Genomic DNA, 25,008 nt, shown 5'->3' with positions numbered 1-25,008 from the left:
GTAACGTACAATGCTTGACACATTGAAACCCTACAGATTTTCGTAAGTGCAAGTGTCCTGGAAAGCATTCATTTTACAGTTTTACATTGAAAGAATAAAAACTATGTGCTGTAAACTCTATGACAAATAAGAGTGTTAAATTATTTGCTTCACGTATAAGTTTCGTTTTTTTAATCCAGATCTATTTTTCAGTTTACATACATGTATATGCCGCTTTGTCTTGGTATAAATAGTCGGACATAATTGAATCTTTAATGAGCGTTGTTATGTCATAAGTTAAGTGCTTTGATAACTATATACTTTTGCTTTCTGGTAGTCAAACTTTGGTATGGGAGAACTATCTACCAGGCCTGATCAGGTCCTTCAACATGTGTTCAAGCAGTATGATGCCTCTTGTAAGGGGGAATTAAATGCCATACAGATGCAAGCCCTCCATGGAGATGTGAGAGTTGGAGGGATAAGTCTACCCCAGGTAACATCATAATGCACCATTAGAACTTAAACAATTATGTGCTGCAAGTATATGTATATTCATTTCAGCTTTAGAAACAAAATCTAGTGGAGGCATCAAAGTTGATAATGATCTTTTTTACAGTAATTACCTATAAACAATGTACACTGATTTCATGTTTTTATGTCAATGTTAGGCAACAAATTATATGTCTGATTCATGTTTCCCTACTAATCTAATTGGTTTTACCAACCCTAAACTCTTTTTTTTTCATTATTCAATGAGTTATTGTTCAATTAAGTGTCGCTCATGCAAACTTTTATATAACCCATAATAGAAAAGTATTTAGGAAAAAGAAGAAAAAGAATTGAATTCTTTTATCAAGAAATACATACAATGTATTATGCTGATTAAGTGAAAAGATGTATATCAAAAGAGGTGCAAATTTTTCCCTTGCATTTGCAGGATAGTTTTTTTTTTCATATTTGTGATAAAAAAATTATAGTTATTCAACACAATTATTTAAATTCTACATGTTCTTCTTACCTTAATTGATGATATACTGTCATAGTTGTAGACTTTGATTCAATTATTTAGCTTTATATTATTCATACTATTTATTTCAGCACATTATGTATGAAGATTGTATCATCAAATACTTATACAGAAATGGAATGTTGAAAACAGTTTTGTTTTATGACATAAGGTTGTGGAATCCATCAAGTATGTATGTGTGGGTGATCACTGCCAGCCAACAGAGCTGCTCAACCTACTACAGGAAATGGACCGCAGATATTATCTCGTACAAGACCTCCGCTGGGAGTTCTCCCTGATCGACCGCCAACAAAAGGATACAATCACTGTCGATGAAGCAAGGTAGGTTACATTCACTATCAATGAAGCAAGGTAGGTAACATTCACTGTCGATTAAGCAATGTAGGTAACATTCACTGCGATGAAGCCAGGTAGGTAACATTCACTGTCGATGAAGCCAGGTAGGTAACATTCACTGTCGATGAAGCCAGGTAGGTAACATTCACTGTTGATGAAGCCAGGTAGGTAACATTCACTGTCGATGAAGCAAGGTAGGTAACATTCACTGTCGATGAAGCCAGGTAGGTAGGATACTTTAGTAACATCTCATGTGAGGAACATATGTAGGATATTATGGTAACATCTCAGGAGAGGAAGCTAGGTAGAACATTGTTGTAACATCTCAGGTAAGAAGTCTATAAAATATTTGACATCAATGTTACCTCAGGGAAGGGAAGCTGCTTTTTTAATTAACCAGGAAATTTTTCCCTTTTAACTTTCACAGATGGATGGTGCAAACAGTTCATGGCAAGTTTTTCTCCAGGAAGAAGTGGGAAACATTTATCAAGTCACGAGCAATACCAGGGAGTGGTGTGTCTTTTGCTGAGATAGAGGTTCTCCTGTGTAATATACCAAGTCGTGACGAAAGCAGGGATGAACAGCTGGAGCTTGAAAGGGAGAGAGAAGGTGACTATCTTCAAAACGAAGAGGATTGATACCGAAAATCTTTTGTAACTTTTCATTTTGATGAACTGAAATTTCATAAACAAATGTCCTATGTTTTCATTTTCTACTCTTGTACAAAAGATCTTCTTAATCAAAATCTCATCTTATGAAGTGTAGCAATGAATAAAATAATAGAATAATCGTAAAAATTTGTTGATTTGTGTAAATAGATCGGCTACGCAGACAGAAGTTGCTGGAAGAAGAGAAAGATAGACTAAGAAAGCAACGGGATGATGAAAAGAGGAGACAAGAGGAGGTAAAAAATTAACAATTTATACATGAATAGTTTTCAGTACTGTCTGATGTTTATATATTCATTGACTAAGGATTTACACATTGTATGTCAATATTTAGCTTTTGCTTAAGCAAGACCTGTTCACAAAGTTACTCAGCTGTAAATTGATTGCAGGAAAGAAGGAGACAAGAAAAAGAAAAACAAAAAAATCTTTTCGAGGATGAAGGTAAGATTTTCTTTCTTTTTAATAGATATCCTGTAATTACAGTTATTACATATTATAGAATAAAATTTAGTTATTAAAACAATTGCTTATTTTCTTGACCATTGCAATAGTTTAGTATCATAAAATATTACTTTATACTCAAATTCTTATCAAATTTATGTACATGTCAAAGTTTTTCTGTCTATTTGTAATACTAGTTTTGATATATTTGTACAAAATAAGTTTCAGATATTTTTCCCTTCACATACCTGTATATGTTATATTGGTGGTTAGAGACGGGGAAGATTGTTTTGTAATAAATGCCACTAATATTTCTCCCCTCCATCCCATTCATGAATTGTTAATAATGATTTTTGACACTCTCCAATCTTCCCCTGGTATCTAAAATATAATTTTTTTTTCTATAATTTTCTGAACTAAAACAATGTAATGTATCTTTTCAATACTTAAATATATAAGATATAAATATGACCTGCTGGAGCGAACAATTAAAATACTCATGTCATGTGTTAACCTTCTGTTAGACATTTATTATGCTAAATGTCAGAAAGGAATGATAGACACCACCTGAAATTGGACCAAGAAAGATTACCAATTGTGGTAAGCAAAGAGAGAGGTATAGACCTGGTATCTCAGGGCCACATGAATATTCATCAAGGCCAGAATCTGTGTGCTAATCTTGTGATCCATTCATGAATATGTAGAACTTGGATGTCAAGGCCTGATTGTCTCCCCTTGCTTATGTTACAATTCACCCATGCAAATATTTATGATAGTAAGAATAATCTAACTTAAATGATTTAAGTGTTGCAACTATCAACTCGTTTTTCATAATTGAACATTTAAATGTTAAAAGTTAATTCTGTTATTCTGTTATTTCTCTATAAAATCGTATTGAAAAATATTATTTTGATTCATAGACAATGTTCATATTGTGTTTTTTTTTTTCGGTGATATAAATTTCCCTCTGCAATAGGATATATATAGTGTCATTTAATGTAGCGTTCTCAGAGAATGGTGTATGGTGTCTGGAAACAAGTTAACACAAATCTATGTTAAAGTTACTATATAATGATCTCTTCATTTTCTTGCTTCAGACAACAAATATTAGACATAGTGAAACAGCAAACAGACATAGAAAATTGGTGTCAGTAGAAAACATCACCACACAAACTTGGTATATTGGTGTCAGTAGAAGACACATTGAGACACCACACAAACATAGTATATTTTTCAGTGGACGACACATTAAGACAACACACATATATGGTATATTGGTATCAGTAGAAGACACATTGAGACACCACACATATATGGTATATTGGTATCAGTAGAAGACACACTGAGACACCACACATACATGGTATATTCATGTCAGTGGAAGGCACATTGAGACACCACACAGACATGGTATATTGGTATCAGTAGAAGACATATTGAGACACCACACATACATGGTAAATTAGTGTCAGTAGAAGACACATTGAGACACCACACATATATGGTATATTGGTGGCAGTAGAAGACACACAGAGACACCACACATACATGGTATATTGGTGGCAGTAGAAGACACATTGAGACACCACACAGACATGGTATATTGATGTCAGTGGAAGACACATTGAGACACCACACAGACATGGTATATTGGTATCAGTAGAAGACACATTGAGACACCACACATACATGGTATATTCATGTCAGTGGAAGGCACATTGAGACACCACACAGACATGGTATATTGGTATCAGTAGAAGACATATTGAGACACCACACATACATGGTAAATTAGTGTCAGTAGAAGACACATTGAGACACCACACATATATGGTATATTGGTGGCAGTAGAAGACACACAGAGACACCACACATACATGGTATATCGGTGACAGTAGAAGACACATTGAGACACCACACAGACATGGTATATTGATGTCAGTGGAAGACACATTGAGACACCACACAGACGTGGTATATTGGTAGAAGACACATTGAGACACAACACAGACATGGTATATTGGTATCAGTAGAAGACACATTGAGACACCACACATACATGGTATATTGGTGGCAGTAGAAGACACACAGAGACACCACACATACATGGTATATTGGTGGCAGTAGAAGACACATTGAGACACCACACCACACAGACATGGTATATTGGTATCAGTAGAAGACACATTGAGACACCACACAGACATGGTATATTGATGTCAGTGGAAGACACATTGAGACACCACACAGAGGTGGTATATTGGTAGAAGACACATTGAGACACAACACAGACATGGTATATTGGTATCAGTAGAAGACACATTGAGACACCACACAGACATGGTATATTGGTATCAGTAGAAGACACATTGAGACACCACACAGACATGGTATATTGGTATCAGTAGAAGACACATTGAGACACCACACATACATGGTATATTCATGTCAGTGGAAGACACATTGAGACACCACACAGAGGTGGTATATTGGTAGAAGACACATTGAGACACAACACAGACATGGTATATTGGTATCAGTAGAAGACATATTGAGACACCACACATACATGGTAAATTAGTGTCAGTAGAAGACACATTGAGACACCACACATACATGGTATATTGGTATCAGTAGAAGACACATTGAGACACCACACAGACATGGTATATTGGTATCAGTAGAAGACACATAGAGACACCACACATACATGGTTTATTCATGTCAGTGGAATACACATTGAGACACCACACAGACATGGTATATTGGTAGAAGACACATTGAGACACCACACATACATGGTATATTCATGTCAGTGGAATACACATTGAGACACCACACATACATGGTATATTTGTAGAAGACACATTGAGACACCACACATACATGGTATATTCATGTCAGTGGAATACACATTGAGACACCACACATACATGGTATATTTGTAGAAGACACATTGAGACACCACACATACATGGTATATTTGTAGAAGACACATTGAGACACCACACATACATGGTTTATTTGTAGAAGACACATTGAGACACTTCTCATACTTTTTACTATTCTGAACTTGTCTTACTTTTTTTACCCTAGTATATCAGATCTATCACTGTGAAAGTGTGTTGTACTAATAGAAACAAAGACACCACTTTCTCTGTACTTATCATTTGTTAATTCACTACTGACCTACAGAGAATTTCTCTCAGTAACCATGTTTGTTAATAACTAATGACTCGAGATGTATATTACTTGAATACATTGATAAATACTTTGTTTCAGTACATGCTGATATATGCTATGTTTTTGTTTTACCTATTTTCCTGCCAGGCTAAATTTCGTGTCAGCAGTAACCAGGAGTGGTGATATTATAGGCACATCTGACGTTGTATGGTCTTTTAGCTAAAACCACAGTTAAGCTTTCTGCTGTCACAGAACAAGGCATGGCCTAATCCTCACATTTATATAGTACCAGGACTGCAGATACAAACAGATAGATTCTATCACAAAAATACTCCATACTTGGTATCCATACATGGATTAAAGTTCAAATGATTCAGACAAAAATTCCAGATTACCTCAGAATTTGGTTTTCTAAAAAAATATTTGAACAAATTATGAACATTGAAAACAATTCATGTTAATTTCATGGATATTGGAAATTAATCACAGAGACTCAATAGGTATTAATGTAGGAGATTACAGGTGTGCCTACAGGTATTTTATTTACAGTGGAATTAATTTACAGGTACTGTTTGTCTTTTGTTTAGAAATGGTTATATGTTAACTGTAAATAAACCATATTGTGTGGTGGTTTTTTTTTTTTTGTTTTTTTTTTTTTTTTTTTTGTCTTTTTTTTTCTGGCTTCAATTTTTTACCTCTACAAAATATGTTTTTGGAAAAAATGAATAAGTGTTTCATTTAAGGTAATCACTCATATAGAAAAAGTAGAAAATGCTGATATTAGTCTGCCTACAGACTATACAAAACTGTGGTTTACTGTATTTAGGGTGTAGATTTCTGTAATTTTTTCAATTTTTTTTTACTCTGAATTATGCAACTACACAAATACAAATCAAATCTCGAACGACAGTGTTCATTAATCACTGTAAAAAATTAGTTAATTTTGTTTAAATTCAGGTTGTAAGTTTTTTAGAGTATTTAGTGATCAGGTTAACTCACAGATTGAGTCGATATTGTACCAGGTATATGCATTGTTTGCAGTAAGACCTAAAGATACAGAGAAACCGAAGATAAACTTGTACAATTTAAGAGACAAAGTGTGATGAGATTTCAGAATAACGCCATGTAAAGATGGTAGGAAGTAGGAAATAAAGAGGAAAAAGACCAAAAAAGTGTATGATAATAAGAGAATTTAAAAAAAATCCAAAACTAATCCAACTGGATTAAAGACAAAGTGAAGATATTAATCTGTAGCATATACAAATTACTTTGCAAAATTTTAGTGTATGTAGAATCAACTCATTATTGAATTAAAAATCAATAAATGAAACAAAACATGATAGGAAACTGTTGAAGAAGTGTATTTGGAATAAGACCAGGTGTTCCAGTATATTAAGGTAAACCAATTCGGCTTCATATATGACACCTCTGCCATCAAGGTTAATTAAAGAAGATCAGAATGGCGGTCATTGATGCATCTTACATACTAAACATGATTAACTTCAAATTTCAAAATATGACGATGATGATGATGATGATGATGATGATGATGATGATGATGATGATGATGATGATGATGATGATGATGATGATGACGATGATGATGATGATGACGATTGACGATGACGATGATGATGATGATGAAGAAGATACATTTTATGTCATCAGTTTCCTTTATAAGTCATGGTTCTAAGTTCTATCAAGTAGTGAAAATTAACTTTAGTCCTCATCATTTTGACATCATGCAGACTTGTTTGATTTAGGGGATTTTCTAATATAATGGACAACATACACATGTTTGTGAATTTAGGTCGCATTTAAATAAGTAAAGTCTTAAATTCATTTTTTTTAAATTTCATGAGAAAACTTTCAAATAGTCAAATTCAGTATTTATATTTAGAGATAATGATTAATTCCTGACTTTATTATATCATTGATTAATAATTAGGGATTTTAATCTACATATCACAATGTGATTTTAATCTACCTAGGTAGTTATTAATGTCGCTGACGTACAAGTTACATAAACGACCTGTTATAGATCATTGTTTCTAAATACCAACATCAAAATATCCCTTACATTGGAATCCAGTTTATGTTGGAAATATTGCATGATAGATCATCCACAGTAAGCTATATAAAACTAAATACACACTGCTGCATGTACAAATGAACTCACCAAACCCGTTTTGCTTTGTGAGAGTGGGCGTAGGTTAATGTGTGTGTGTCTGCATGTTAGGGTGAGTGTGTGTGTATGCTAGAATGAGTGTTTGTGTTTGCTAGGGTGAGTGCACATGTTAGGGTTATTGTGTCACAGTGCATGCTAGGGTGAGTGTATTTGCTAGGGTGAATGTGTATGCATGCTAAGGTGAGTGTATTTGCTAGGGTGAGTGTGTATGAATGCTAGGGAGAGTGTATGCACGCTAGGGTGAGTGTATGCATGCTAAGGTGAGTGTATTTGCTAGGGTGAGTGTGTATGAATGCTAGGGAGAGTGTATGCACGCTAGGGTGAGTGTATGCATGCTAGGGCGAGTGTATTTGCTAGGGAGAGTGTATGCATGCTAAGGTGAGTGTATTTGCTAGGGTGAGTGTGTATGAATGCTGGGGTGAGCGTATGCATGCTAGGGTTAGTGTTTGTGCATGCTACGATACATGTGATTGAAATAAATATTACAAGTGGTGATTTACAATATAGTGTACATAATCACTTTTAAATCTATTTGTAAATGTGTTAAATAATTATATTGCTGATTCATCAAACATTTCAGAAATAATCTAAATCCCACTGAATTTGGTTCTGAGTGTTTTTGATAAATTGATACTATATAACATATGTTTACTGGATACTTTCCTGGTTTGGACACAATTTGTCACTCAAAGGTAAAACCTTTCCTGGAAAACTTTTCTTCGTAACAAGTTCTTTCATGATTTGAAGTATTTTCATTTTCATTTGTTGTTTGTTTATAGACATGAAAACAATAAATGTTTCTACAAAACAAACATTTCATATGATACAATAGTCATATTCAGTGAGAAGTTTACGCATCATCATTTGTCAGTATGGAACATTTTACATCGTACTGTAAATCTGAGGAGACATCTTTGTACTTTCCAAAGCTTGTTTATCAGACATAATGAATGAGGAAGGGATTTTGTTTCAGTTTATATATAATTGGTTTGTTGTAAGTGTCGTACCTTTCCCGGCCAAAATCTGTCACTTTGTTGGTGTTGTACTTTTGATACCTCATGGCCGTCACTCTGTAACTCTGTCTTACTTTGGTTTGTACTTACTTAATCTCTGACAGAAAATAAGCAGAATTTCAATTTTGCATGTCGTTGCACAGAGAGAAGAATCAGATCCAGGTCTGATCAATTTGGGTCTTTATTTTTTTTTTTTTTTCCATTTCGGTCCTTGAACTTTCAAGATATTATTAACTTTGTAGTGGTATTACTGGGGTATAAGATGACGTTCAAATTTCATATTTGGTCTAGTCAGCTCATTTTTTTTCCCAGAGTTATGGCCCTTGGACTTTCAAAATTCAAGAAATTCTTGATTAGTTAAATTCATTTCCTCATGCAATGTTAAGTAGGAATATTGAACTCAAATTTGCTGTGGTATTGTTTACAGAAAGTCAGCCTTAAGGTTACCAGTACCTGAAAAGTCACTTAAGTTTATCAAAAGTCATTAGTAGCTCTATACTTTGAACCATTTTCTGTACTTTTCATTAGCTGCCAATAGGGATAAATTGGTATAACACAGACTAGTACACCTACAAGTTGTGGTTACTGTAACTCAGTTTTAAAGTACATGCATTTGAATACTTTGAATTTGTGTAAATTTGTGAAATGTACATTTGTGATTTAATTTCAATATTTGACTTGTTCCTCCATAATGTGTCTATGTTCCTTTGTTTATACACTGTCTGGTTTATGATTCTAAAACTACAAACATATTTTTTATATATGTTTGTCAATGAACACTTGACATTTAAATTTTATTAGTTTTTACATATATACCTATACATTAATTTGTTCGGTAACTAGGACAGACATCAATAAAGATCTCATTCTGGTGAAAATCTTTTTTCTGTCACTATGTAATCAGATACAAATGAATTTTAGTGGTGCAGTAATATAGTTTTGAAAATCTTATATCATCAGTTAAGATATTGATAAAGAGATAATTATCTTTGATGAGCTGTCGAATTTTTGTCTGTGATCCTATTTTTTTTTCATTAATCTTGTTAAAAGTTTGATTGTTGAGCATTGAGATGTTAATTTCAATAGTGATCTTGTTTCAGTGTCTCATTTCAGCACTGACGAAATTTGATATATTGAATAAGATCGAACATGATGAAAAATCTTGTAGAATTTCTATTTATAGTCATTATGTTTGTCAATGAACACTTGACATTTTAATTTTATTAGTTTTTACATATATACCTATACATTAAATTGTTCGGTACCTAGGACAGACATCAATAAAGATCTCATTCTGGTGAAAATCTTTTATCTGTCACTATGTAATCATTTGAATATCTTGCCTATGTATTGATAATATTGTGGCTTTATTAGTACGTAGATAAATATGTATCCATAGATTTATTTTTCTGTAGATAGATAAATATCGTATATTTATTGAATATATTTTTATGTAGCTAGTTTCTATTTCGCTTTTTATCGGCTTATGAAGGGATTGACATGTTCACTGTTAAACCATCTCATTTGTTGTTTTGTACAGAACTTAGACGGAGAGAAGAAGAAGAGAGGCGGAGACAGGAAGAGGAAGAAGTAGGTCATATGTTGTCATAGTAACCAGGCAATGGTCACAGGAACTTCATAATACAGTGCCTGTATCACATTTAATCTTGGATTTGTTACGATTGACCATTACATAAAATAAAATGACATCATAGTCATAGTAAAGCTCGCTTCTGTCATTCTGTAAAATATCTATAGGTTTAACTGTGTCATGACTATTATTTTAAAAAAATACATAGCGATTCACATCTTTCATTCTTTTTTTTTTGTTGTTGGTTGTTCTAGGAGCAACGCAGATTGAGAGAATTGGAGAGAAGACAGCGAGAAGAGGAGGAAAGAAGAAAGAGGGAAGAAGAAGACCTTTACAAAGATGTAGAAAAACTAGCTAAGGTAGAAGATTTTTTTTAGGTCATCAATTACTTATCGTTTACTTACTTCTCTCTCCTTTCATACATAATCCTTAAAGTGATTAACACATTGAAAGTTGTTTCAACTTATTTTGATTCAGAGCAGTAAATACATGCAAGATATTGTGACTGTACACGTCCTGATTGATGGAATTTGTATCCTTGAATATGGGTTCAGTTTGATGTGATCATGTTAAAAGTAGGAATAGTAAGGAAGTATTGTAACTTTCCTGCTGGTTAAAGACATGGCTATACCTGCTGAATTGGACTGAATATAACTCACTGTAGATTGATTTCCTTGTCACAACTGGACTGTGATATTACTGGCTGTAGATAGGATTTCCTTGTCACAGCTGATAGTAATGTATTCAACTGCAATACAAGTTAGGTATTAAGTTCTAAGAAAGCAATGGTGACAAAAATAGTTTGTAGTGCACCATATATGTGTATGTTTGAGAAAGGTGGTTACCTTGTACACTTATAATTACAGCGTGCAGAGGAAGAGGAAAAACAGGCTGAGGAGGAGCTAAAGAAACACAAGAAGGAGGATGAAGAACGTGAAAGACTGAAGAAAAGACACAGAGGTGAGATAAAGATAGAGGATGGTTTATCATTAATATGGGTATGGAAAAGTCTTATCACAAGGTCATGTGACATTGCTAATAAGTATGTTTAAAGGTATCATCATATGATCATGTGACATCGCTAATAAGTATGTTTAAAGGTCTCATCGCAAGGTCATGTGACATCGTTAATACGTGCATCCTTTTGTTCTGGGCAAAAAGATGAAATGACATTGCTATACATGTCTACTGTATATGTGTTAACATGTTTTATATCCCAATGAAAAATACCAGTTTATCATGCTCCCTGAAGGGAGAGCATATAGTTACCACTTTGTCCGTCTGTCCCGTCCGTTTGTCATAATTTTGTCCGGGACATAACACAAAAACTATAAGAGATATCAACATAAAACTTCATAGGAAGATAGATCTTAACAAAGAGAAATGTAGTGCACCAAAAAACAACACTTTCTTTTGACAAATTTAGGAGTTGTTGCCCTTTGTTATATTTCATACTTGAATTTTGTCTGGAACATTACATTAAAACTATCAGAGGTAGACAGATCTCAACAACAAGAAGGGCAGTGCACAAGAATCATAACTCTCCTATTGCCCTTTGTTATTTTTCATACTTAAATTTTGTCCCATTTGGGGAGCATAACTGGTCTCTAACAGCCCTTGTTTATAACTGTATTGGTACATCATAGATTCCCGACTGGGGTATGATATGAAAGATTAAACAGAGAGTTTAAAATACATGATCTGACAAAAAACTGATATTCCTTAAAGCATCATTATATCAACAATTATGAGTTATCCTATGTTATAATTTTTTCATAGCTTACAATAAGCACTGGATGCCAGATTTCATATGAAATGCTTTGTGTGTCGGATATAGTTATTTCAGTATCAAATAATGTTTGTGAGTAGTCAGTTACATGTGTTATTATTTGATAATTCAAATGCCATTCTTAAAGAAGACACTGAAAATAATGACACAATTAAACCTCTTTCTAAATTATGTCCCTCAAACTATATTGCTAAAATAATATGTAGAGATAAAACTATGCAGTAGTTAAGTCGTATTTTGTTATCTTGAATTCAGCAGGGGAAAAATTCCAGTTATCCGAGTTTTTGATTTAAAGGAGTTTGTATGTTTGGTTTGAAGTTGGAAGGGACCAACATAATATTTTAAATCAAAGGACATCTTTGAGTAGTATGAGTTTGAGATAATGATGTTTGACTGTGTGAAACTTAACACCAATGATTCTGGGAAAAGTGGTCGATATCTAGATAGTGTTTCTATATAGATATAATGACTTAATGAAAAAGGGACCGCTATATTAGAAGATATAACTATGCTAACCTGTGTTTCCTGCAGAACTTAGAGACCGGAAGATGAGATACAACCTGAAGGTCGCCATCAAATCTCGGGACAAATACCAGCTGGAGTATAACATTACAGAGTTTAAAAAAGAGAAAGTGGAGGATGTAGACATGGATCTCATCAAAGCTGAGAAACTTCTTAAGGAACTCACCTCCAGAGATGGTAAGTCACTATTGAAACATTATATTGTTTTCTATGCAGCCATTTGATTTCAGAATTAGTGAAATATCAACTGATATTACTTTGATTAATTGATTAATGTATTCCAGGTTTGAAGAGAGCCATGACAAAGAGAGAAATTGAAGATCTGGAGAAGGCCATTCAAACAGTCAAGAAACATGGATTTGAAGTACAGTTGGCTAAGGAGCTAGCAGAGGCCAACCAGTTGTTGGTACGACTGCGTCGTCTGGAACGCATCCGGCATGAGATCCTGGAACTGAAGCAGTCGACTGTTGCAGAGATTCGTAGTTATCAGACGCCACCTCTGTTAGTCCACACCATAATGACTGCAACTTTCCTCCTGCTGGGTCACAAGGAAAAGGAAACAAAGGTAGTCAGATTTAGCACGTGGTTGATACACTGTTATACAAATAGGCTTTGTGTTACTTACTTAGGTTCCTTTGAATATTCTAGTATGTCTTGTATTGGTTGACCCTTACACAGTGATATCAACACTTTTCCTTGATCTGTTTTCAGGACTGGAAGGCAGTGCAGGCACTGGTAGGTAAGACTGGTAAGGAGAGTTTGAAACGTCGCTGTGTGGAATGCAAACCTGAGGCCATTCCTATAGCTGCAGCAAAGCGAGCGAAAACCCTTCTTAACAAGTTTGAGCTTGACGAAGTCCGGGACGTGTCAGCAGGAGCAGCTACATTTTATGTGTTTGTGAGTTGTCTACCCTTAATAATAATTACAAATATTGTAGCTCTTGATGAATAAGGAGTTGTCTACCCTTAATGATACTTGAAAATATTGTAGCTCTTGATGAATATGGAGTTGTCTACCCTCAATGATAATTACAAATATTGTAGCTCTTGACAAATTGTCTATCAATAAAGAGATGTCTGCCCTCAAAATATTGCTCTGAATGAATTTCCTATCCATTGGTGACAGTAAACACTATAATGCTGTTATCGCTTAGAAATCTTCTTTACTTAGTAACAGTAAACACTCAAAATTGTTATTTTTCGGAAGTCTTGTTAGCTTGTACTGTGACAGATAATTTTCAAATAAATTTTGAGTGTTATGTTTGTTATGCTAGAGACCTAGTCAGTAAGGACCTATAACATCATCGTATATAACCATATACAGATAATTTCTATTGCTGAAGTGGTATCTTTTCACAGAAGTGTGAAACTGTATTCTAGAGAGACTAATTAACACAGGGTCCGGTTGCGGTTGCGTATTAGAGCCTGTCTGAGCCTCCTCTTTATCTTTCAATTTTTTTCTACTCCATGTTTATGTTTGTTGCAGTCCACAACCATGATAGAAGAAGCTTTGGACCTGGACGAGCAAAAGAAAACTGCTGCTGAGGGCTCCAAATAGAAACTCTCAGAGGGATCAACACTAAGCTGATCACTAATGATTAAAGAGAGAGTGTGAATGGCTCCCTAGGGATCCTGTAAGGAATGAGGAATTACTAATGAATAATGAAGAGTGTGAGTGGATCCCTTGGGATTCTGTAAAGATTGGATGAAATCTAAGGATTCTGCATAGACTAAGATTCCACTGGAGACTACAGTAAAATATCTCAGGATTCTGTGTAGACGAGGAATCAATTTGAGACTATAAGTAAATATCCAAGGATTCTGTGTTGACCAGGAATCCATTTGAGACTAGAAGTAAATGTCCCAGGATTCTGTGTAGACAAGGAATCCATGTGAGACTATATGTAAATGTCCCAGGATTCTGTGTAGACCAGGAATCCATTTGAGACTATATGTAAATGTCCCAGGATTCTGTGTAGACAAGGAATCCATGTGAAACTATAAGTTAATGTCCCAGGATTCTGTAAAGATGGAGAATCCTTTCGAATCTTCAGGAAAATCAGGTTCTTGGGAGTTTTCCTGTGAATTATGATACATACATATTCTCTGTTGTTCTTATATATTGCAATAACATTTGAAAATAAATTTTCATGTATAGATTATATAGATATACCAGAATTAGTTTTACTAGAACATACACTTAAACAAAACATACAATTTGTTACGGTTTCATAGACCTACAGTCTTAATTTCTATTTTTTATAAAAATATCATTTGCCTTTGTCTAGTCTGTTAATCATTTCTCTGATCCATCAACACTCTTTTTTTTCACTTAGTCTCAAAGACAGGGAAGTGTATGTAGAACCGTAACTCTATACAGACAGGTCAGTCAGGTATCTGGAGGTCATTTTGTAATAGATGTTTTTGTCTGATGGTCATGAGGGTCTTAAGTGTTGAAGATTTAAAGACAGATGACCTTCTCATCATCTAAAACTTTAAAGCTGTATCCTCGAATCATCGAAAATGGAAACACATATTAAGAGCAGATGTTTGTTATTCAGTCCATCGGAATTAAGTTAATCCCTACTTCACAGATGTGACAGCTAATGTCAATGTTTGTGAAGCTTCGAATCTAAAACAACAATCTGGGGTTTGTGTCGATTTTGACTCATATGTTTCTGATATTGCTCTTCAAAGTGCTGACAACATGTACATAAAGCCATGGATTTGATTTCATTAGGGTGAGATTAGTTTATATAGCCCAGACACCATGTATATAAAGCTGGGGCTTCTACTGTTTACTGGTGTTGACAGACAGTGTTGTGTACCGGGATACCTTAACCCGCTCTCTCTCATGCTGTTTGAGTGTACTTTTATGTTAATCTATTATTAGTAGCAAAAAAAACAAAAAAAAATTGTCAAGAACATAAAAAGATAAGAGTTCATGGTCACATCACAGAGAGAACTATACACAGAGTCAGATTTCCAGCACTCAGCACATTACAGCATATTGCTGTGGTACAAACAACAGGATCTGTACACAGTCTGGTTAGTCTACAGGACAATATGGTATACAATATTTCTGCCTAATGTTTCCTTAATCAAGACTGAATTTTAATAATTTTTTTAAGCTGTTTTCATATATTTATGATGTTTACAGAATAATTCTCTAATTAGTTGAAGTATATCGTACATTAAAGAAGGTCTTATGTGTAGTTTTCATAGTGTTAACAATTTTGTATACTGTATTTGATAAAATCTGTTAATCATATTTATATTGTTGTCTATACATACCATTTCCTTTGCAGGCAAGGGTATATATATATTTTTTGAATTCCTATATTTATAAATAACAAATTGTATTGTTTATGAAACAGGGCTGGTCTCTGTTATTTTTAATGTCTTAGTAGATTTATATAGATTTACGTTTCCAGTGACTTGTAAGAATCTTGATCCTTTGATAAAAATAGCCGTTTGTTATTAATAAAATATTGACAAATGATGTATTCATATTTATTTTTTTCTTTTCCAAAATCTGCTGAATCCTTAATTATTAACAATTCACATACAAATATATGTTGATGAAACCCAGCATATCACTCATAAGATGGTAGATTGTTATAATTATACAAGTTTTCTAGGAGAACAAATATTTATAATATAATATGACGCGTGCGTATGTACATTTATTGATAATTAGGGCGCACGCGCATAGCAGACAAATCTATCTAAATCTACAACTGTTTGACGTCAAAGATTTAATCACCATGACAACCATGGCAACTGTAAAGTCATTTTGACCGAGTATCTCGGTTTGGGTAACCATGTCAGCCTCTGAAAAAGTCAGATTCACAACTACATCCGGTTTTGTTGATATTGGTGTTGTAGTTTAGATGGGATTTCTGGGAACGCTCAGTGCAAACAGTCAGAGATTGATATAAAACATTTTTGATATTTTAATCACCATCTTCCATACAACAACTTCGGATGTTTTTTCTCCGCTATAAATGGCCTTCGGCGTCCATCGGCCGAAGGGTTTATCGAGACATCTAAATTTACGCCACCGTTCTCGATTTAGATTTATAACTTTGTATCTGTTGCATGTTCTATGGGTGTGATGTATTTTATGTAATATTTATGTCATGATAAAGGGACAGGTTGTCTAAAACATTTGACAGTTCGCTTGTCTGTAGTGTCGTTATTACTTCATTGATCATATATCTAAACCAGTAATACACATCCAAAGAACATTTGTTTGTTTGGATCCAGTATCAACAATTGGACCATACCGTCGGTATTACTAGATTCAGTCATGATGGTAGTGAAGTTTTCATTCATAAAAAGATACCGTTTATCAAGCTGAAGTGAGAGAAGATGTAATGCACACGTGACTGTAAATCTTTCTACCATCGTTTTGGGCCCCAGTGTAATGCACACGTGACTAAATCTTCCTACCATCGTTTTGGGCCCCAGTGTAATGCACACGTGACTGTGAATCTTTCTACCATCGTTTTAGATCCCAGTGTAATGTACACGTGACTGTGAATCTTTCTACCATCGTTTTGGGCCCCAGTGTAATGCACACGTGACTGTGAATCTTCCTACTATCGTTTTGGGGCCCAGTGTAATGTACACGTACCATCGTTTTAGGTCCCAGTGTAATGTACACGTGGCTGTGAATCTTCCTGCAATCGTTTTAGATCCCAGTGTAATGTACACGTGACTGTGAATCTTTCTACCATCGTTTTAGGTCCCAGTGTAATGTACACGTGACTATGAATCTTTCTACCATCGTTTTAGGTCCCAGTGTAATGTACACGTGGCTGTGAATCTTCCTGCAATCGTTTTAGATCCCAGTGTAATGTACACGTGACTGTGAATCTTTCTACCATCGTTTTAGGTCCCAGTGTAATGCACACGTGACTATGAATCTTTCTACCATCGTTTTGGGCCCCAGTGTAATGTACACGTGACTATGAATCTTTCTACCATCGTTTTAGGTCCCAGTGTAATGTACACGTACCATCGTTTTGGGCCCCAGTGTAATGCACACGTGACTGTGAATCTTCCTACTATCGTTTTGGGGCCCAGTGTAATGTACACGTACCATCGTTTTAGGTCCCAGTGTAATGTACACGTGGCTGTGAATCTTCCTGCAATCGTTTTAGATCCCAGTGTAATGTACACGTGACTGTGAATCTTTCTACCATCGTTTTAGGTCCCAGTGTAATGTACACGTGACTATGAATCTTTCTACCATCGTTTTAGGTCCCAGTGTAATGTACACGTGGCTGTGAATCTTCCTGCAATCGTTTTAGATCCCAGTGTAATGTACACGTGACTGTGAATCTTTCTACCATCGTTTTAGGTCCCAGTGTAATGTACACGTGACTATGAATCTTTCTACCATCGTTTTAGGTCCCAGTGTAATGTACACGTACCATCGTTTTGGGCCCCAGTGTAATGCACACGTGACTGTGAATCTTCCTACTATCGTTTTGGGGCCCAGTGTAATGTACACGTACCATCGTTTTAGGTCCCAGTGTAATGTACACGTGGCTGTGAATCTTCCTGCAATCGTTTTAGATCCCAGTGTAATGTACACGTGACTGTGAATCTTTCTACCATCGTTTTAGGTCCCAGTGTAATGTACACGTGACTATGAATCTTTCTACCATCGTTTTAGGTCCCAGTGTAATGTACACGTGACTGTGAATCTTCCTGCAATCGTTTTAGGTCCCAGTGTAATGTACACGTACCATCGTTTTAGGTCCCAGTGTAATGTACACGTGACTATGAATCTTTCTACCATCATTTTAGGTCCCAGTGTAATGTACACGTGACTGTGAATCTTTCTACCATCGTTTTGGTTCCCAGTGTAATGCACACGTGACTATGAATCTTCCTACTATCGTTTTGGGCCCCAGTGTAATGCACACGTGACTAAATCTTCCTACCATCGTTTTGGGCCCCAGTGTAATGTACACGTGACTGTGAATCTTTCTACCATCGTTTTGGGCCCCAGTGTAATGTACACGTGACTGTGAATCTTTCTACCATCGTTTTGGGCCCCAGTGTAATGTACACGTGACTGTGAATCTTTCTACCATCGTTTTGGGCCCCAGTGTAATGCACACGTGACTAAATCTTCCTACCATCGTTTTGGGCCCCAGTGTAATGCACACGTGACTAAATCTTCCTACCATCGTTTTGGGCCCCAGTGTAATGTACACGTGACTGTGAATCTTCCTACCATCGTTTTGGGCCCCAGTGTAATGTACACGTGACTGTGAATCTTCCTACCATCGTTTTGGGCCCCAGTGTAATGTACACGTGACTATGAATCTTTCTACCATCGTTTTGGGCCCCAGTGTAATGTACACGTGACTGTGAATCTTCCTACCATCGTTTTTGGCCCCAGTGTAATGTACACGTGACTGTGAATCTTCCTACCATCGTTTTTGGCCCCAGTGTAATGTACACGTGACTATGAATCTTTCTACCATCGTTTTGGGCCCCAGTGTAATGTACACGTGACTGTGAATCTTTCTACCATCGTTTTGGGCCCCAGTGTAATGTACACGTGACTATGAATCTTTCTACCATCGTTTTGGGCCCCAGTGTAATGTACACGTGACTGTGAATCTTCCTACCATCGTTTTGGGCCCCAGTGTAATGTACACGTGACTGTGAATCTTTCTACCATCGTTTTGGGTCCCAGTGTAATGTACACGTGACTATGAATCTTTCTACCATCGTTTTGGGCCCCAGTGTAATGTACACGTGACTGTGAATCTTTCTACCATCGTTTTGGGCCCCAGTGTAATGTACACGTGACTGTGAATCTTCCTACCATCGTTTTTGGCCCCAGTGTAATGTACACGTGACTGTGAATCTTTCTACCATCGTTTTGGGCCCCAGTGTAATGTACACGTGACTATGAATCTTCCTACCATCGTTTTGGGCCCCAGTGTAATGTACACGTGACTGTGAATCTTCCTACCATCGTTTTGGGCCCCAGTGTAATGTACACGTGACTGTGAATCTTTCTACCATCGTTTTGGGCCCCAGTGTAATGTACACGTGACTGTGAATCTTCCTACCATCGTTTTGGGCCCCAGTGTAATGTACACGTGACTGTGAATCTTCCTACCATCGTTTTGGGCCCCAGTGTAATGCACACGTGACTATGAATCTTCCTACCATCGTTTTGGGCCCCAGTGTAATGTACACGTGACTGTGAATCTTTCTACCATCGTTTTGGGCCCCAGTGTAATGTACACGTGACTGTGAATCTTTCTACCATCGTTTTGGGCCCCAGTGTAATGTACACGTGACTAAATCTTTCTACCATCGTTTTTGGCCCCAGTGTAATGTACACGTGACTGTGAATCTTCCTACTATCGTTTTTGGCCCCAGTGTAATGTACACGTGACTGTGAATCTTCCTACCATCGTTTTTGGCCCCAGTGTAATGTACACGTGACTGTGAATCTTCCTACTATCGTTTTAGGTCCCAGTGTAATGTACACGTGACTGTGAATTTTTCTACCATCGTTTTAGGTCCCAGTGTAATGTACACGTACCATCGTTTTGGGCCCCAGTGTAATGCACACGTGACTATGAATCTTTCTACCATCGTTTTGGGCCCCAGTGTAATGTACACGTGACTGTGAATTTTTCTACCATCGTTTTAGGTCCCAGTGTAATGTAAACGTGACTATGAATCTTTCTACCATCGTTTTAGATCCCAGTGTAATGCACACGTGACTGTGAATCTTTCTACCATCGTTTTGGTTCCCAGTGTAATGTACACGTGACTGTGAATCTTCCTACTATCGTTTTAGGTCCCAGTGTAATGTACACGTGACTGTGAATCTTCCTACCATCGTTTTGGGCCCCAGTGTAATTTACACGTGACTGTGAATCTTCCTACTATCGTTTTAGGTCCCAGTGTAATGTACACGTACCATCGTTTTAGGTCCCAGTGTAATGTACACGTGACTATGAATCTTCCTACGATCGTTTTGGGCCCCAGTGTAATGTACACGTGACTGTGAATCTTCCTACCATCGTTTTGGGCCCCAGTGTAATGCACACGTGACTGTGAATCTTCCTACTATCGTTTTAGGTCCCAGTGTAATGCACACGTGACTGTGAATCTTTCTACCATCGTTTTGGGCCCCAGTGTAATGTACACGTGACTGTGAATCTTTCTACTATCGTTTTAGGTCCCAGTGTAATGCACACGTGACTATGAATCTTCCTACCATCGTTTTGGGCCCCAGTGTAACGTACAATAATAAACAGGACGAACAACAAAAGAAAAAATCACATTCAATGGAAACAGAAACGCCACATCACAGCCTCAATTCCTTACATTAAGTGGGTGACGGAGGCAATATCGAGCGAAAACATCAAATCAGACCTTATTACGACCATAACACCATCAAACAACTGTTATTACACTGCAAGGACACACTTGAAAAGTAGACAAAAGGGGCGTGGTTAACCAACTTCACAGTTACACCAGTGAAACTGGACTAAGATTTGGGACACGCCTCAAGGAACATCAGAAAGTTGTAGTTAGGTATACAAAAGATATTTTTCAACCACATCAAAGACTGGAGTAACTCGGGGTGCTAAAAATAGGGCATAATTGGAAACTGAAAGTGGTCAAGGACTCTGTCTGGTTAAGGTAGGAAGAACTGATAAACAGGGATGAAAGGAGGAGCTGAGTCATCTCTTTGGTCCATATCAACAGCCAATAAGGGGCGGAATGGATGAGACAGTCCCTTGGATTGCCTACATGCAGTATAAAATTGTGATACAGGGGCAAAAATGTGTCCTGACAATTTGACAGCTGACTTTCGTCCAATTCGCTGAGTAATAGTGAATAGTTCAGACTTAGTCAAACAGGCGTTTTCGAAAACAAGCAGAGAATGTTTGAATTGCTGTTTGTGCTAAAGATTGAAATGTAGAATAAATTTGTATCATATTAATAAAACAAAAATGATAAAAACAAAAAAAGGGGGAAGGGGAGGGGGTTATAGAAAAAGTCAACACCAGAAAGTGAATCTTCCTACAATTGTGTTAGACCCCAGTGTAATGTAAAAATGTACTTGACACGAGAATGTCAATATTCCTACAATAGTTTTAGACCCCAGTGTAATGTAAAAATGTGCTTAACACGAGAATGTGAACCTTCCGAGGATCATTGTAGGCACCAGTGTAATGCAAAAATGAGTTAACACGAGAATGTGAACCTTCCGAGGATCATTGTAGGCACCAGTGTAATGCAAAAATGAGTTAACACGAGAATGTGAATCTTCCAATGATCAATGTAGGCACAAACTCACGAACTTAGGTATATCTTTATTCAATGTTGTGACATACCTATTTTTTCTTGCAGCAATCTTGTATAAATTCAAGAAAATATTAGATCAGGGAATCACACAAGTCTACAAGGATACATAGTTATGACAAAAGAAAAAATATCAAAAGGAAACATGCTGTTTTATTAAACGACGAACATATCTAGAATGCAAGTTGTGATTTATCAAAAAATGTTCATTTCAAAACAAACAAAAAACCTAGAAGATATATGATTTATTGAGCAAAGGTACTCTCCTTTACAAACCTTTACAAAATAAACAAAATATAACAATAGACAAGAGTGATTACAAATTGCATTGATAGTCATCTCTGTTTACACTTCTCTGAGTCACATATCAGACGTGCATTGGTTGTGCGTGTAAATACCACTGAGACAAACACAAAGAAACGTGCATCTGTTTACACTTCTCTGAGTCACCTATCAGACGTGCACTGCGCGTGTAAATACCACAGAGACAAACACAAAGGAACTTGTGTCTAACAACACTGTTCTGAGTCACCTATCAGACGTGCATTGGTTGTGCGTGTAAATACCACAGAGACAAACACAAAGAAACGTGCATCTGTTTACACTTCTCTGAGTCACCTATCAGACGTGCACTGCGCGTGTAAATACCAAAGACAAACACAAAGGAACCTGTGTCTAATTACACTTCTCTAAGTCACCTATCAGACGTGCACTGCGCGTGTAAATACCAAAGACAAACACAAAGGAACCTGTGTCTAATTACACTTCTCTGAGTCACCTATCAGACGTGCACTGCGCGTGTAAATACGACAGAGACAAACACAAAGGAACTTGTGTCTAATTACACTGTTCTGAGTCACCTATCAGACGTGCACTGCGCGTGTATATACCACTGAGACAAACACAAAGGAACCTGTGTCTTATTACACTGTTTTGAGTCACCTATCACCTGTACCTGCTTACACTTCTCTGAGTCACCTTCCAGACGTGCATTGGTTGTGCGTGTAGATACGACAGAGACAAACACAAAGGAACTTGTGTCTAACATTACACTGATCATTTCCACTATTTCATAGGCATTGAATGAGGTAAAATGTCAGAGACAAACACAAAGGAACTTGTGTAAATATACAGGCAACACTGTTACAAAGTCACATTTGTAGACGTTACACTACACGATGCAATCCGTGAGACAAACACAAAGGAACTTGTGTCTAACACACTGTTTATCTTAAATATCTATTACACGATTGGTTGTGCTGTAAATATCTATTACACGAAATTATCTTAACACAAAGGAAATTGTCTCTAATTACACTTTCTGACACGAAATTATCCGTGCATATTTTTGCTTGAAATTATCTTAAATATCTATTAAAGGATTACCTGTGTATTATTACACTGTTTTGAAATATCTTTTACCTAAATTATCACCTATTTTACCTGCTTAAATTCTCTTAAATATCTATTACACGAAATTATCTTAAATATCTATTACACAAATTATCTTAAATATCTTTTATTATCCGAAATATTTTTGCTTGAAATTATCTTAAATATCTATTACACGAAATTATCTTACATTATTACGAAATTATCTTAAATATCTTCACAGGCATTGAATTTTTGTAAAATGTCTTAAATATCTATTACACGAAATTATCTTAAATATACCAAATTATCAAATATCTTTTACACGAAATTACAAATATTTTTGTAAATTATCATTAAATATCTATTAAACAAAATTATCTAAAATATCTATTACACGAAATTATCTTAAATATCTTTTACACGAAATTATCCGAAATATTTTTGCTTGAAATTATCTTAAATATCTATTACACGAAATTATCTTAAATATCTATTACACGAAATTATCTTAAATATCTATTACACGAAATTATCTTAAATATCTTTTACACGAAATTATCTTAAATATCTATTACACGAAATTATCTGAAATATCTATTACACGAAATTATCTTAAATAGTTTTGCTTGAAATTATCTAAAATATCTTTTACACGAAATTATCTGAAATATCTATTACACGAAATTATCTTAAATATCTACTACACAATGAAAGCTGTGACATCTATTACGTAATAAAACCTGATAACACAATATTGATCAGACATAAATATTACATGATGTCATCTGACCCCGAGACACCAGTTATATTTTATCGGAGTATTAATCGCCATTTTATCGTCGACATACAACATCACACATAACTACAGTTGAAAACAGTCCTTGATATTCACCTAGAACCATCTCGGTCATTCTCAATTTAATGTGAAATTATGAAATAAGAGATATTTTCATTGAGCCTGTAATGTTTGTCATACAAATAATTTCGCTTTGACCCACCTTACGCCTTACAGAATTTGAATGAATTCTTGTCACTTTCAAGTCATGTCCGCAAACAAAATGTGCATTGCACTACCAAAAAAAAAAATACATCGTCATTTCATTACAGTATACAGAGAGCATTGAAATCACTTACTTTGTCATTATGATAGTTTTTTCAATGTCAATTGGTAACTTGGTAACCCAAAGCAACAAACTAACTTTGATCACTGTGCCCTTGGCAGGACGTCAAGCCATTTACATAGTACCATAAAGACATTCATTGTTGTAGGCCTTTGGGCTATGAGGAAGGAGGTTAAAACAAAGCAATTTATCTTAACACAATTGCATTCATAGAAAATAATTAGTCAGGTAGACACCTACCTGCTACTGTAGTACAAGCTAAATTGCCCTATTGATTTCTAATAGATGTAGGAATGTAGTGAAAATCTACTGTCCATAACGACACAGAACCTAACCCTACCATAAGTGTTTAAACAATCGTGTTGAAATTATATAATGTTCGCTTACACACGTGATTCCGTAATCATTATGTCA

At 35.8% G+C, this 25,008-nt stretch overlaps 1 protein-coding gene across 1 annotated transcript; it reads left to right on the top strand.

Annotated features, from left to right (window-relative positions):
- Positions 1 to 328: 328 nt before the first annotated feature.
- Positions 329 to 14,732, top strand: LOC132557273 (trichohyalin-like). The gene is made up of 12 exons (XM_060221765.1): positions 329 to 472; positions 1,158 to 1,327; positions 1,770 to 1,951; positions 2,161 to 2,246; positions 2,400 to 2,451; positions 10,376 to 10,425; positions 10,681 to 10,785; positions 11,293 to 11,386; positions 12,747 to 12,914; positions 13,022 to 13,302; positions 13,449 to 13,634; positions 14,223 to 14,732. The coding sequence occupies exons 1-12, from the start codon at positions 329 to 331 to the stop codon at positions 14,292 to 14,294; spliced, it is 1,590 nt and encodes a 529-aa protein (XP_060077748.1). The 3' UTR covers positions 14,295 to 14,732.
- The last annotated feature ends 10,276 nt before the right edge of the window (positions 14,733 to 25,008 follow it).

This window comes from Ylistrum balloti, unplaced genomic scaffold (genome assembly GCF_031769215.1).
Source record: "Ylistrum balloti isolate Yb309-2 unplaced genomic scaffold, AGI_CSIRO_Ybal_v1 Utg369652, whole genome shotgun sequence".
Taxonomy (NCBI): Eukaryota; Metazoa; Mollusca; class Bivalvia; order Pectinida; family Pectinidae; genus Ylistrum; species Ylistrum balloti.
Note: the sequence above shows the minus strand (reverse complement) of the source record. Positions and strands in the feature narration are given on the sequence as shown.